Here is a 14,770-nt window from a genome sequence, read left to right as displayed (position 1 = left end):
TCACACGATTTGGTATATCTAATCGATCGCTAGATGTTATTATGTATGTTATTATGAATTTGTGACTAGTTCAGCTACGTTCAGTACTTGAACTCTTGTTGTCCACAGCTCTTTATGTCTGAAGAGGAGCTTCTGAAGACTAAAGAGAAGTTTCTGATGGTTGAAGAAGTTTTGCAAAGTTTGAGGTCAGAGTCTGAATCTCCGACAAAGTTTTGCAAGTGAAAAGGAAAGATCTTGATAGTTTTTATATACTTGTTTTAAGAAGTTACTAGTGATCTGAGTAAAGTTCTTGACTAGGATATTGGCAAAGCTCTTTCATCTGAATCTCCGACACGGGTACGTAATTATCATTAAGGTTTCATATGTTGCATTCTCATGCTTTCAATAATATGCTCTTCATTTAGGTTGCATGGCAACTTTTTCAAAGAAGTTTTATTTTAAATGAAAAACTTTGAAATTTATCAAACGTGAATTTTTCTGTTAATTCAACCTAAATATTGGAGATTTTTTGAGTATTGTAGTAAATCTTTTATGTGATCTCTAAATAAATTAAAAAAACAAATAAATTAAAAAGTTAATAATAAATACTCAATAATAAATATTTATGTTTTTCTCTCCGGACGGATACACACGAGAAGATGTTGGTTTGTCTGTCCTCCCAAACCATGGAGTGTATGTAAAAGGTTCGTCATTATGTGAAAGAGAAGACTGATGCATGATAAATTAAATGGCAGGACAAATTGGTAGAATTGTATCACTGTCGATTGCCTACCATGCAATTAATTAGCTTTGGTTTACATGGCCGTCACTTCGTCACCCCACATATATTTCTACTCTTATGTATGTTTAAATATGTATGTTTTACTTTTACTAGTACAAATCACTACATCTTATCGGGAACTTTCAAGATTTTAGACAAGGTAATTCTTATTTTGAAGGTAGTAAGTGCCTTTAAAAATAGAAAGTTACTAATCCACGCATAGGTTATCTGACCGATGAACTTTGTCTCGACGTACGTTGTCCTGCTGCGGACTTGATCGGCCGATAAAACACCAGAACGATACTTCTTTGCTTTCCTCAACATGCCATGGATCTCCACATAAAAGTCTCTAAATACAAACAAACACTTCAAATACGAATTTTTTGACATGTATACGTCCATAGCTTAGTTTTATCTTCTTGTTTTTTCAAATGATTGATAATAAAACTGTAGTTAACAGTTAACATTTGAGAATATCCCATTACTTTTTCTTTGTTTATATATTAAGGCTTCGTGAAGAGGCGGTACAACACGGAAGAATATAAACTTCAAATCTGAATTTCATATAACATAGTACAAACGACCAGTTCATAGGAATATAGGATCACCATATTAAAAAAAAGGAAATTATAAAACATTTTTAAAACATGCATTCGAACATATCTTATTTAATATTCTGATCCATATTATAATATTCGAAACGTCCCCTGAAGCTTCATCACACTGTCGCTCATTTCACGCTGCAACCACGCCCAATCAAACATAACATCGTTAATATAGTATAAGAGAACCTCAAATTTCTACTAAACAAACCTTTTTACGTACACTTGTTGAATCATTTAAGAACTCAAAATTTCCTTTATAACATTGTTAGACCGGGAAGATTTTCTTTACATTAAAAGATTATTAAAACATAAAACCGTTAATATAAGAGTTCAAGAGCGAGTGTGAGAGGTTCATCAAATTAATATACGTACATGTTGCAGTTGGTGTTGGTGCTGATTGGGAAAGGAACACTGACTCCACATGCCTTGGGAATTCCAGCTGCACGGCCAGCGTTGAGATTAGGGCCTAAGGCGCTAGCAGCAGTTTTAAGGCAACGACAAGCTTGCTGACGGTCCGGGGTTGTACGGGCCATGCTGTTAAGTTTACTAACACCGGTGCAGCACGCTCCGGGAAGGGGTCCACCTTGGGTTATGTAGCCAATGCACGGTGCCACGTTGCTGTTAACGGTGCCACAGGTCAGAGCTGCGTTCGCTGTGATCGGACCTGCCACAATCATGCAGGCCAAGACCAAGCATGCCAACTTCATTACACCGGCCATTTTTCTATTAGTGTTTCTGTTGGTTTGCAAAAGAAGATGTAAACAAGTAAGATATTTGGGTGGTGAAGAGAGTTGAGGGAGTCAGTGTTTATATAGAGAATGAAAGTTTATGTTTTGAGAATGTGAATGCGATTAGAAGAAAGGATTAGTTAGTTGGCCGTTGGTTACATTTAATGTAGAGCACCTATTTACCTCTCATCTGCTTTGATTGACATTTTATTTAATTTTATTTTCTGAAAAGTGAAACCAAAAATACATTTTTCCCTTTTATCAACGTACATGTACTCCTTTTCTGTGACTTTTTAAACTATATACGGATAAAAATAGTTATTTGTATAAAATAATTAAATAGTATATATTTTATATATTGTAGCATTATGTGTTCAAGAATCATATGAGATCGATAGCTCGTGCCAAACTAATCATCCGCTAATAAGATTGAGCAGATTTAAAATATAATGATTGGCGGATTCAACAAAATACTCACGTGAAAGCTTGTTAATGAGATGATCGGCCCAACACGAAAACAAAATAATATAAAAAAGTATAGTAAACTCTCAGTTCCAATTCCAACAATTATATTTGCTGCGGAGCCATACAAATTACATGCTGGGATCATGATAAATTGGTTGAAAATTGAAGAAATTTCACGATATTGTCGGACTTCGTTTGAACTTCAATTTGATAGAGGTCATATTTATGTTTTGATGGAGTCAAGTTTAAGTATTTAATAAAAATTAAACTAATTTATATAACTCTGTAGGGTAAATTAACCCTCTACGAATACACTTATTTTCGCCTCCTTTTCGTGGTGGATCAAAGAAATATTTTGCAAACTATGCGAAACACATATTTTGCTTATCTATCTCGTTTTTGTTTCACTCCTATAAGACTATAGAATTGCACTTGAGAACACAGATGTACTCTTTTAACATTTTGACCCAAAAAAAAAAAATTATGTACTCTTAATATAACAAGAAAACACACATAAGAGTTTCAACCTCTATTCATTGTCGAAAAATAGGTCTAACCTTCTTTGCAAACTGTAGATGTTAATTAACCTTGTAAGACCTTTTTGTGGTGGATCAAAGAAATATTTTGCAAAATATGCTAAACACATAGTATTTTGCTAATCTATCTCGTTTTTGTCAAAGTTTGCCCTTTTCTGTTGTAAAATTGAGAGTCCTTGAAATATTGAAATTCCCTTTATCCTTATTTAAGTACCATTACCAGAAAAAAAAAACTGTAATTAGCCGTTAACACTAAGAAGGCAATCAGATGCGTGTCTAGACTTTTGGTAGAATTTTGACATTTTCTCTTTCTCTAGAAACATTTCAAAAGACGGTATATTTGAAAAAAATTAGCGATCAAGGATGAAAAGATGACAAAAAAATTCAATAGAAATCTTATTCTAAGTGTGCATTCTATTTGGTTGTCCAAAATCCAAATCGCCATCTTATGTCATGAGTCTAAAATCTAGCTCAATTCTTTTTTTTTAAAAGACACCACATATTTAATACAACCCTACTTGACGACAAAAAAAAGTAGGGCCCTAAATTCAGGGGATGCCATGGTTCCTTAAAGCAGTCCATCATTCTCTCTCAACTATATTAATTCTCAAGTATAAACAGGATACTTTAAGAATGTCCCGTTACTTCATTTTCTTTAAAATTAAAATGTTCCGTTCCTTCTCAACTGCATTGCATATTAGTGATTATTTTATTTCTTTAATGTTTAATTATTAATTTTTCATATCAGTGAAACTAACTAAACTTTGTTTTAGTAATTAAGAATATAGAATAACGTAAACCTTGGATATGAACTTCATATAGCGGACGTTGATTACGAACATAGTACATACAACCAAAGTAAAGGAACGACACAACAGAAGAGAAACATGAAATTTTAAAACACTAGAAAAACAACATCTTATTTAGTACTCTCTCATACATTATATTAGATTCGTACGTCCGCTTGAGTTTCTTCATCCGACCGCCGCTCATCTAACGCTGCAACCACATACAAATAAACATTACATTGTTATACTGTACTATAATATGCATTCAAACAAAAGAAACTTTTAATTTATATTCATCGGTATAAAACTCAAAACTTCCATTAGAACATGGTTAAACCGGGAAGTAAACAGTTATTAAAAAACTTATACTTTTTATTTAACAATAAAATAATCTTAAAATGTAAATCATCATAATAATGTTTGTTATATACTTCTTGTTCTAAAATAACCTTTAATTTTCATATATATCAGAGAGAGATTACGACATACCTGTTGCAGTTGGTGCTTTTGCTGATTTTGTAAGGAATATTGACTCCACATGCCTTAGGAAGTCCAGCAGCTCGGGCAGCGTTGAGAGTAGGGAAGGAGTTAGCGGCTCCTACAAGACAACGGCAAGCTTGCTGACGGTCCGGGGTTGTACGGGCCATGTTGTTTAGATTAGTAACGCCGGTGCAGCACCCTCTGGGAAGGGGCCCATTTTGGGTTAAGTAGCCAATGCATGCTGCCAAGTTACCGCTAACGGTTCCACAGCTTAGAGCCGCGTTCGTTGTGATTGGACCGGCCACAATCATGCAGGCCAAGACCAAGCATGCCAATTTCATTAGACCAGCCATTTTTCTTAGTTTTAGGGGATTTTGATTGTTTGCAAAATGAGAAGTGTGTAGTGATGAATGATAGAGAGAGTTGGGGGAGTGAGTGTTTATATAGACAAGGAAAATTTATGTTATGAATGTGAATGCGGTTTAGAGGAATGGGAGTAGTTTGTTGGTTGTTGATTTCATTTAATGTTGAGGTCCCTAGTTATGTAGGAACTCTCGTTTGACATTTTAATCAAATTTCGTTTTTATCTTTTTCTGAAACGTCTCTTCCTTCTACATTTTCATTATATATTCTTAATAAGACGTACTTTTATAGATGTGCTAAGAAAAAAGAGAGAGAGAGGAAATGTAGATGTGGATACGCTTCGACCAAAAAAGAAATGTAGATGTGGATATGCAAATAGTTATTTGACATTACAACTATATCATAACCTATTTTATTTTAGAAAACAACTCTACAATATCTTTAGTATATTTATAATCATGACGTACATTGATTTTATTTAGACCCAGCAAATGTGATTAGAGATATATTAGTAATATTACTAGTTTGATTAAAAAAGGAGATATATAATTAACAAATGTTATGTCCAAATTTATTAACCATTCAATATATCTAGTTTGATATATATTTTTTTAAGTGACTAGTGAATGTTATGTCCATAATATAACATATGTTTGAGTAATATTACTAGTTTGATTAAAAAAGGCGATGTATTTATTAAATTTTTCATTTCTCAAATTTCTTGTATTTAAAAATATAATTTTTATTTAACTAATTTTTTTATTTTTAATAGATTGAATGGTTAATAGATTTAGACATAACATTTTGAAACTAAAAAAATATTAATTTGGTTATTGTTTTAAAATTTTGGATGTAACATTTTGTTAATTTTTGAAATAAAAAGTTTGATATACATTTTAACTGAGTAACAAATCATTTTTTCCGTAATTATATGTATATCATATGAACTTAAAGTATGCGTAGTATCAATATAAATATTTTATATAAAATAAGAGATGTAAACTAGAAATATAAGATTAAATACATATGTTCGGTTATCTTCGGATATCCATTCAGGTTCGGATATTATCCGTTCCCGAATGGATATTTAATTTTTCCTAATTCAATATCCATTCAGATATTTTGTTATTTCGATTCGAATTTTTTGGATCAGGTTCGGATGCGGTTTTGGATATGAGGTAAAGTGTCCACCCGTAATCCAGAAAATGGACGGACAAAATATATCCACTAAATTTTGGCAAGCGAACATCCAAATATATCCGATGTTCTAAATCTTATAAATCAGCATAAAAGCAACATGATTTTTAAATTAATTAAACACACATCTGGAGCGATTTTTAAATTAATTAAACACGCATCTGGAGCTTATTTTTGAGATATATAATTTTGCTTTTAAGATATCTCCAGATAAAAATATTTTAAAACGTTTTCCCAAAATATTTTGTTTCTTTTTCATATAATTTCTCCGTATGGATATATATATATACCCGAAAAGATGTCGGTTTGTCCTTGCATCCCACACCTAGTAGAATGTATGTATACGGTTCGTCACTATGTGAAAAATCTGACTGATACATAACAAAATTGAATGCAGTTCAACACATGGGTAGGATGGGGTCTGTGACTCCGTGTCGGTTGCTTTGCTTTTCAAGGCCACCACTTTGATCTTCCCCTCCCCCATAATACTATTTCTAGTCTGATTTTGGTAAAACTAGGTGCTTTTACTTGTACAACTCACTAGACTTTTATGAGGTATAATTTTATCTATAATGTTTTATAGAAATTGAATATTTTTAAATGTAGTATGTGCTTTTGATAATAAGAAACTACATAGCGTGTCAAAAGATTAAAATGTTACCATATTTGCCAAAAGAAGAAGAAGAAAAACTTATTCATTACATTTTAACTGAGGATAGTAAACTGCTTTAGTTTTACTGGCGAAAATAGCAAAACATTATTTAATTTAGGATGATAAATTTGTTGTTTTGTTGACTTTATAAAATATAAAACATGAGAATGTAACCTTTTAAAATACATATATTGGTGCTAGATAAATTGGATCTAAAAAAAAAGTGATACATTTTCTAATTTACATACATATATTATGGACATATAGAGTCTCATTCAATAGACACCACTAACGGAGTCGTTTAATTTTTCTTATCTACATTCCTACTGTAGAAAAAATGATTTTTCTCTGAAAGAATTATATGATATACACATTATATTTAAAACCTTAGAAGCTATACTAAACCATAATTTATTATCCTAGTTCTTCTTTTTTTTTTGAGAAAAGGTTTACAATTCTTTCTGTAAGAATTATTCTTCATTTAGCTATGCTAAATTGCTAATAACAGTAATTTTATCTTTAGTACTATATTTTCTTAACTAGTGTTTCTTTCGGTCAGGTGATGTGTTAATTGTTCTCTATATGTAAGCCGATAGGAACACGGCAAAATGAAAAGTTTTCTGTAGTTTTCATTCATGTGCAATCTTATTTACTGTTTAAGAGGAAGAAGAATAATGGGCTTATTTAGGGAATAACCAAAAAAAAAGAGAAATTAGATTTTTAGAGAAAGAAAAGAGAGATAGGAAGAAAAAAGAGGAGAGATAGTGGGATTTTAGTTTTTTTCTTAGCTATTGGATTCAATTTCTCAAAAATAATCGTACTAAGTCAAAAACGTCGGTGCCTAAGGGGCTACATGATTTATGCCTTTTTGTTTTCGGTGAAACTTGAGAATTGGGCACCGAAATGCTGCATGCAACGTATTGTACGTAAGCACAACACGTGCAAGTTTAAAGTATATTGCTGTAAATATATATGGCCCAAATAGTTACTACGCATGCTCATATTCCATACGTGTAGCGCGTTAGAAGTTTCAAATAAATTTCATGAGACATCTTTATCAATACTGACCAATTTATCTATACTGGTTAATGTTTTTTTTTTTTTTTTTGAAAAACTACTGGTTAATGTTTAAGTTGAAAGTTTATAAATTCAACATCATACCAGAATCCGATTCGAGCAAAATGATCCATATACTGAGATTCAAGTTAAGGAGAACTGAAATAGCATCATTTAGATCGAAAAATATGCTAGAAATTTAAATTAAATAATATATGTATTAATTTATTCATTGCTACTCGACTTTGGATTATAAAACTATGAAACAAACATCGTTAGTTACATTTTATTTCATTTCTGCAATTTCTTTTTGTTGGTTTAAATTTGCTAGTATTTTGATGTCACATGGATTTATCACTTTCGATTTGTGATCACGATTACTATTGTAGGATCTATATCCGAGTTAGATGTGTTTAAGGATATGGTTTTGTAATTTCGAGTCTTTTGAGATTTACGCGTTGTATAGCGCACACAAAATAATCTATATTATTAAAACTGAAATATTTTTTTGGTAGTGTTTGGAAACATGGATAATATCATAAACGAGGATTGTTTGAAAATATTGATAACATATTAAGTATTTCATTTTATTTACATATTTAACCACTGTATTTATAATAAATTAAGTATTTTTTTGTATTTTCTTTTATTTACAGATTTCGCTACTATATTTAAAATTAATTTTTAAATATAATATTATCTTATTTAGTTTAGTCAAATATAAAGATTTCGAGAGTTCAATTATTAAGAAAAAATATCATAAAATTAATAATAGTTCATAGAAAACTAATGTAAAAAAATTAAATTTTCAATATGTTGTTTTATTTTAAAGTAAATTAACCAGAAACAACAGGTTATTATACGAATAATACAATTACATGAAATTATAAAATTTAATATAATATTATATACAAAAAAATATTATCAAACATCTATATTATACAACAATATATTATGTTCTATGTGTAAATTAAAAAAAAACATAGAAATATATATATAATTTTTTTTTATAAAACCAACAGTTTATAAATTTATTTTTATGAATTTATGTTGAACATAAATTACATCAAACACCTGCGAGTTTAGGTTTAAAATTTTAAATCGAAAGAAATGAAGGTGTTCAAAAAAAAAAAATCGAAAGAAATGGCATTGCATCCGAGTAATTTTGTGGCAAAGTTTAGCAACACTGGTCATTCAACATCGAAAAACGCGTTATGTGCGTTGGTATTGATTATAACAACCTCAATGGTGAGTGACACTATAGTAGCGAGAGGGAACGTGTCGTTGGAAGAGGACATGATGGTGGTATGAGAGAAAGGTTTTGTATTTTAGGTTGAAAGAAACTATTGGAAGGAGATGCAAGAAATTAGCATAACGAGACTTCGTTGATATATGAATATGCTTTTAGAAATTTTTTATCAATATATATCTTTTAGATAATTTTTTTAAAACCTGTCTTTTATTTTTAAAAAAATATCATTTTCTTAAAAATATCATAGATATGAGTTCGTGATTTAGAAATTAGGATAACAAATTTTTTTTTGATAGTGGATACACACTTTTAGAACTTTTGATCAATAAGATGTAATGTTAAAATAAATTTTCCAGAACCTACTATTTTGATAAAGTTATCATTTTTCTAGAAAAATATTGTAAATTTTGGATTGTGATTTAGAAATTATGATAACAAGAGTTTTTGTTGATAGATGAGTATGGTTTTCAATAGGTTATATTTTTTAAATAAATTTTCCAAAACCTACTATTTTAGGAAAGTTATCATTTTTCTATAACCTACTTATTATGATAACAAGAGTTTTTGTTGTTAAATAAAAAACCAGACTAATCTATCAACAAAAACTCTTGTTATCCTAATTTCTAAATTACAATCCAAACTCTACAATTTTTCTTTAGAAAAATGATAATTTTCCAAAAATAATATATTTTAGAAAATTTATTTAAACATTACTCTTACTGAAAAAAATTATAAAACCATATCTACCTATCAACAAAAAATCTTGTTATTCTAATTTCTAAATTACAATCCAAAATCTACAATTGTTCTCTAGAAAAATGATAATTTTTCCAAAATAGTACGTTTTAGAAATATTTAAAAATATAACATATTTATAAAAAACTATAAAACCATACTCATCTATCAACAAAAACTCTTGTTATCCTAATTTCTAAATCACAATCCAAAATCTACAATATATAGAAAAATGATAACTATCTCAAAATAGTAGGTTTTGGAAAATTTATTTAAAAAATATAACCTATTGAAAACCAGACCAATCTATCAATAAAAACTCTTGTTATCCTAATTTCTAAATCACAATCCAAAATCTACCATTTTTCTCTAGAAAAATGATAACATTCCCAAAATAGTAGGTTCTGGAAAATTTATTTTAACATTACATCTTATTGAAATTTTTTTTATAAAACTATACCCATCTATCAAAAAAAACTCTTGTTATCTTAATTTCTAGATCATAATCCAAAATCTACAATTTTTCTCTAGAAAAATGATAACTTTTCCAAAATAGTAGGTTTTGGATAATATATTTTAAAAATATAACTTATTGAAAAAAAATTATAAAACCATACCCATCTATCAACAAAAACTCTAGTTATCCTAATTTCTAAATCACAATCCAAAATGTACAATATTTCGTTAGAAAAAATGATAACTTTCCCAAAATAGTAGGTTTTGGAAAATTTATTTTGACATTATACCTTTTTGATCAAAAATTTAAAATTCTAAAAGCATACCTATCTATCAACAAAACCTTTTATCATCCTAATTTCTAAACCAAAATCCAAAATCTACAATTTTTCTATAGAAAAATGATAACTTTCCCAAAATAGTAGGTTTTGGAAAATTTATTTAAACATTACAACTTATTGATCAAAAATTCTAAAGCCATACCCATCTATCAACAAAAACTCTTGTTATCCTAATTTATAAATCACAATCCAAAATCAACAATATTTCTATAGAAAAACGATAACTTTCCCAAAATAGTAGGTTTTGAAAAATTTATTTCAACATTATAACTTATTGATCAAAATATCTAAAAACATACCTATATATCAACAAAAACTGTTGTTATCCTAATTTCTAAATCACATCCCAAATCTACAATTTTATCAACAAATTACAACTTTCCAAAAATAGTAAGTTTTGGACAATTTATTTAAAAATTATAAACTATTGATCAAAAATTCTTAAACCATACCCATCTATAACCAAAAGCTCTTGATATCTTAATTTCTAAATCACAATCCCAAATATACAATATTTCTCTACGAAAATGATAATTTTCAAAAAATACCATTTCTTAGAAATATTATTTTAAAAATATAACCTAATGATCAAAAATTACAAAAGCATACCCATCTATCAACAAAAAATCTTGTTATCCTAATTTCAAAATCACAATCACAAATATATAATATTTCTCTGCAAAAAACGATAATTTTCCAAAAATAGTAGGTTTTAGAAAATTTATTTAAAAAATGTAACCTATTGATAAATAATTATAAAACCATACCCATCTATCAAAAAAAACTCTTGTTATCCTAATTTCTAAATCACAATCCAAAATCTACAATATTTCTACAATAAAATGATAACTTTCCAAAAATAGTAGGTTTTGGAAAATTTATTTAAATATTATAACTTATTGATCAAAAACTCTAAAATAATACCTATCTATCAACAAAACTCTTGTTATCCTAGTTTCTTAATCAGAATCCAAAATCTACAATATTTCTATAGAAAATGACAACTTTTCCTAAAATTGTAGGTTCTGGAAAATTTATTTAAACATTACATCTTATTGAAAACAAATTATAAAACCATACTCATCTATCAACAAAAAATCTTTTTATCCTAATTTCTAAATCACAATAAAAAATCTACAATTGTTCTCCAGAAAAATTATAACTTTCCCAAAATAGTAGGTTTTGGAAAATTTATTTAAACATTATAACTTATTGATCAAAATTTCTAAAAGCATACATATCTATCAACAAAAACTCTTGTTATCCTAATTTTTAAATCACAGTCCAAAATCTACAAAATTTCTATAGAAAATTTTAAATTTTCCAAAATAGTAGCTTTTGGAAAATTTATTTAAACATTATAACTTATTGATCAAAATTTCTAAAAGCATACCTATCTTTCAACTAAAACTCTTGTTATCCTAATTTCTAAGTCACAATCCCAAATTTACAATTTTTATCAACAAATGACAACTTTCCAAAAATAGTAAGTTTTGGACAATTTATTTAAAAATTATAAACTATTGATCAAAAATTCTTAAACCACACCCATCTATAACCAAAAGCTCTTGATTTCTTAATTTCTAAGTCACAATCCCAAATATACAATATTTCTCTACGAAAATGATAATTTTCTAAAAATAACAATTCTTAGAAATTTTATTTTAAAATTATAACCTAATGATACAAAATTACAAAAGCATACCCATCTATCAACAAAAAAATCTTGTTATCCTAATTTCAAAATAACAATCACAAATCTATAATATTTCTCTGCAAAAATGATAATTTTTCCAAAATAGTAGGTTTTAGAAAATTTATTTAAAAAATATAACCTATTGATAAAAAATTATAAAAGCATACGTATCTAACAACAAAAACTCTTGTTATCCTAGTTTCAAAATCACAATCTCAAATCTACAATATTTCTATAGAAAAATGATAACTTTCCAAAAATAGTAAGTTTTGAAAAGTTTACTTAAAAATTAGAACCTATTGATGAAAAATTCTTAAACCATACCCATCTATATCCAAAAACTCTTGATATCTTAATTTCTAAATTACAATCCCAAATATACAATATTTTTATTGAAAGATGATAATTTTCCCAAAATAGTAGCTTTTGGATAATTTATTTGAACATTATAACTTATTGATCAAAAATTCTAAAAGCATACCTATCTATCAACAAAAACTCTTGTTATCCTAATTTCTAAATCACAATCTCAATTCTACAATATCTCTATAGAAAAATGATAACTTTCTCAAAATAGTAGATTTTGGAAAATTTATTTAAGCATTATAACTTATTGATCAAAAATTCTAAAAGTATACCTATATGTCAACAAAAACACTTGTTATCCTAATTTCTAAATCACAATCTTAAATCTACAATATTTATCAATAAAATGACAACTTTCCAAAAAAAGTAAGTTTTTGAAAATTTATTTAAAAATTATAACATATTGATCAAAATTTCTTAAACCATACCCATTTTTGAGCAAACTAGAAACCATACCCATTTATAACCAAAAGCTCTTGATATCCTAATTTCAAAATTACAATCCCAAATATATAATATTTCTCTACAAAAATGATAACTTTCCAAAAATAGAAGTTCTTAGAAATTTTATTTCTAAAATATAACCTATTGTTCAAAAATTACAAAATCATACCCATCTATCAATAAAAAATCTTGTTATCCTAATTTCTAAAGACAATCCTAAATCACAATCCAAAATCTACAATTTTTCTCTAGAAAAATGATAACTTTCTCAAAATAGTAGGTTTTGGAAAAATTATTTAAACATTACATTTTATTGAAAAAAATTATAAAATATTACCCATCTATCAAAAAAAGTCTTGTTATCCTAATTTCTAAATCACAATCCAAAATCTACAATATTTCTATAGAAAAATGATAACTTTCCCAAAATAGTAGGTTTTGGAAAAATTTATTTAAACATTATAACTTATTGATAAAAAAATTCTAAAAGCATACCTATCTATCAACAAAAACTATTTTTATCCTAATTTCTAAATCACAATCTCAAATCTACAATATTTATCAACAAAATGACAACTTTCCAAAAATAGCAGGTTTTGGAAATTTTATTTAAATATTATATCATATTGATGAAAATTTCTTAAATCATACCCATCTATAACCAAAAACTCTTGTTATCCTACTTTCTAAATCACAATTCCAAATATACAATATTTCTCTACGAAAATGATAACTTTCTAAAAATAGCAGTTCTTATAAATCTTATTTGTAAAATATAACCTATTGATTAAAATTTACAAAAGCATATCCATCTATCAACAAAAATCTTGTTATCTTAATTTCTAAATCACAATCCCAAATCTATAATATTTCTGTACAAAAATGATAATTTTCCCAAAATAGCAGGTTTTAGAAAATTTAATTTAAAGTGATAACCTATTGGTAAAAAAATTATAAAAACATACCCATCTATCAACAAAAACTCTTGTTATCCTAATTTCTAAATAACAATCCAAAATCCTCATTATTTCTCTAGAAAAATGATAAATTTCCCAAAATAGTAGGTTTTGGAAAATATATTTAAACATTATAACTTATTGATCAAAAGTTCTAAAAGTGCATACCAACTATTAACAAAAACTCTTGCTATCTTAATTTCTAAATCACAATCATATATCTACAATATTTCTCTACAAAAATGATAATTTGTTTTTAAAATAGCAAGTTTTAGAAAATTTATCTAAAAGATACATATTGATCAAAAATTCTAAAAGCATACCCATATATCAACAAAAACTCTTGTTATCCTTATTTCTAAATCATAATTCCAAATCTACAATATTTATCAACAAAATGATAATTTTCCAAAAATAGCAAGTTTTAGAAAATTTATTTAAAAATTATAACCTATTGATCAAAAATTCTAAAACCATACCCATCTCTAACAAAAAAACTCTTGTTATCTTAATTTTTAAATCACAATCCCAAATCTACATTATTTCTCTACAAAAATGATAACTTTCCAAAATATAGCAGTTCTTATAAATTTTATTTTTAAAATATAACATATTTATCAAAAATTACAAAAGCATACCCATCTATCAACAAAAAACTCTTGTTATCCTAATTTCTAAATAACAATCCAAAATCTGCAATATTTCTATAGAAAAATAATAAATTTCCCAAAATAGTAGGTTTTGGAAAATTTATTTAAACATTATAACTTATTGATCAAAAAATTTTAAAGCATACATATCTATCAACAAAAACTCTTTTATCCTAATTTATAAATCACAATCTCAAATCTACAATATTTTTACAACGAAATGACAATTTTCCAAAAAGAGCAG

The 14,770-nt window shown here is 27.3% G+C and overlaps 2 protein-coding genes across 3 annotated transcripts; both read right to left on the bottom strand.

The window, feature by feature from the left end:
• Positions 1–1,298: 1,298 nt before the first annotated feature.
• On the bottom strand, positions 1,299–2,180 carry LOC106447675 (non-specific lipid-transfer protein A-like). Its single transcript, XM_013889651.3, has 2 exons — positions 1,738–2,180; positions 1,299–1,500 (listed from the first exon to the last, which is right to left on the bottom strand). The coding sequence occupies exons 1-2, from the start codon at positions 2,082–2,084 to the stop codon at positions 1,491–1,493; spliced, it is 357 nt and encodes a 118-aa protein (XP_013745105.2). The 5' UTR covers positions 2,085–2,180; the 3' UTR covers positions 1,299–1,490.
• On the bottom strand, positions 1,299–4,952 carry LOC106447676 (non-specific lipid-transfer protein B). Of its 2 annotated transcripts, none has more exons than XM_013889653.3 (2): positions 4,372–4,796; positions 1,299–1,500 (listed from the first exon to the last, which is right to left on the bottom strand). In XM_013889653.3, the coding sequence occupies exons 1-2, from the start codon at positions 4,713–4,715 to the stop codon at positions 1,491–1,493; spliced, it is 354 nt and encodes a 117-aa protein (XP_013745107.1). In that variant the 5' UTR covers positions 4,716–4,796; the 3' UTR covers positions 1,299–1,490. The 2 variants fall into 2 exon arrangements, with proteins under 2 accessions (XP_013745107.1, XP_013745106.1); XM_013889652.2 differs by lacking the exon at positions 1,299–1,500 and adding an exon at positions 3,885–4,093 and having other exon boundaries at positions 4,372–4,952.
• Positions 4,953–14,770: the final 9,818 nt, after the last annotated feature.

The sequence above is a fragment of the Brassica napus genome, chromosome A4 (genome assembly GCF_020379485.1).
Source record: "Brassica napus cultivar Da-Ae chromosome A4, Da-Ae, whole genome shotgun sequence".
Classification (NCBI taxonomy): domain Eukaryota; kingdom Viridiplantae; phylum Streptophyta; class Magnoliopsida; order Brassicales; family Brassicaceae; genus Brassica; species Brassica napus.
The sequence above is the reverse complement of the archived record's forward strand: the minus strand, read 5'-3'. Positions and strand labels throughout refer to the sequence as shown.

Coding starts and splice junctions, on each gene's coding strand:
- LOC106447675 (XM_013889651.3), bottom strand. CDS start 2,084: ATGGCCGGTGTAATGAAGTTGGCATGCTTGGTCTTGGCCTGCATGATT.
- LOC106447676 (XM_013889652.2), bottom strand. CDS start 4,715: ATGGCTGGTCTAATGAAATTGGCATGCTTGGTCTTGGCCTGCATGATT.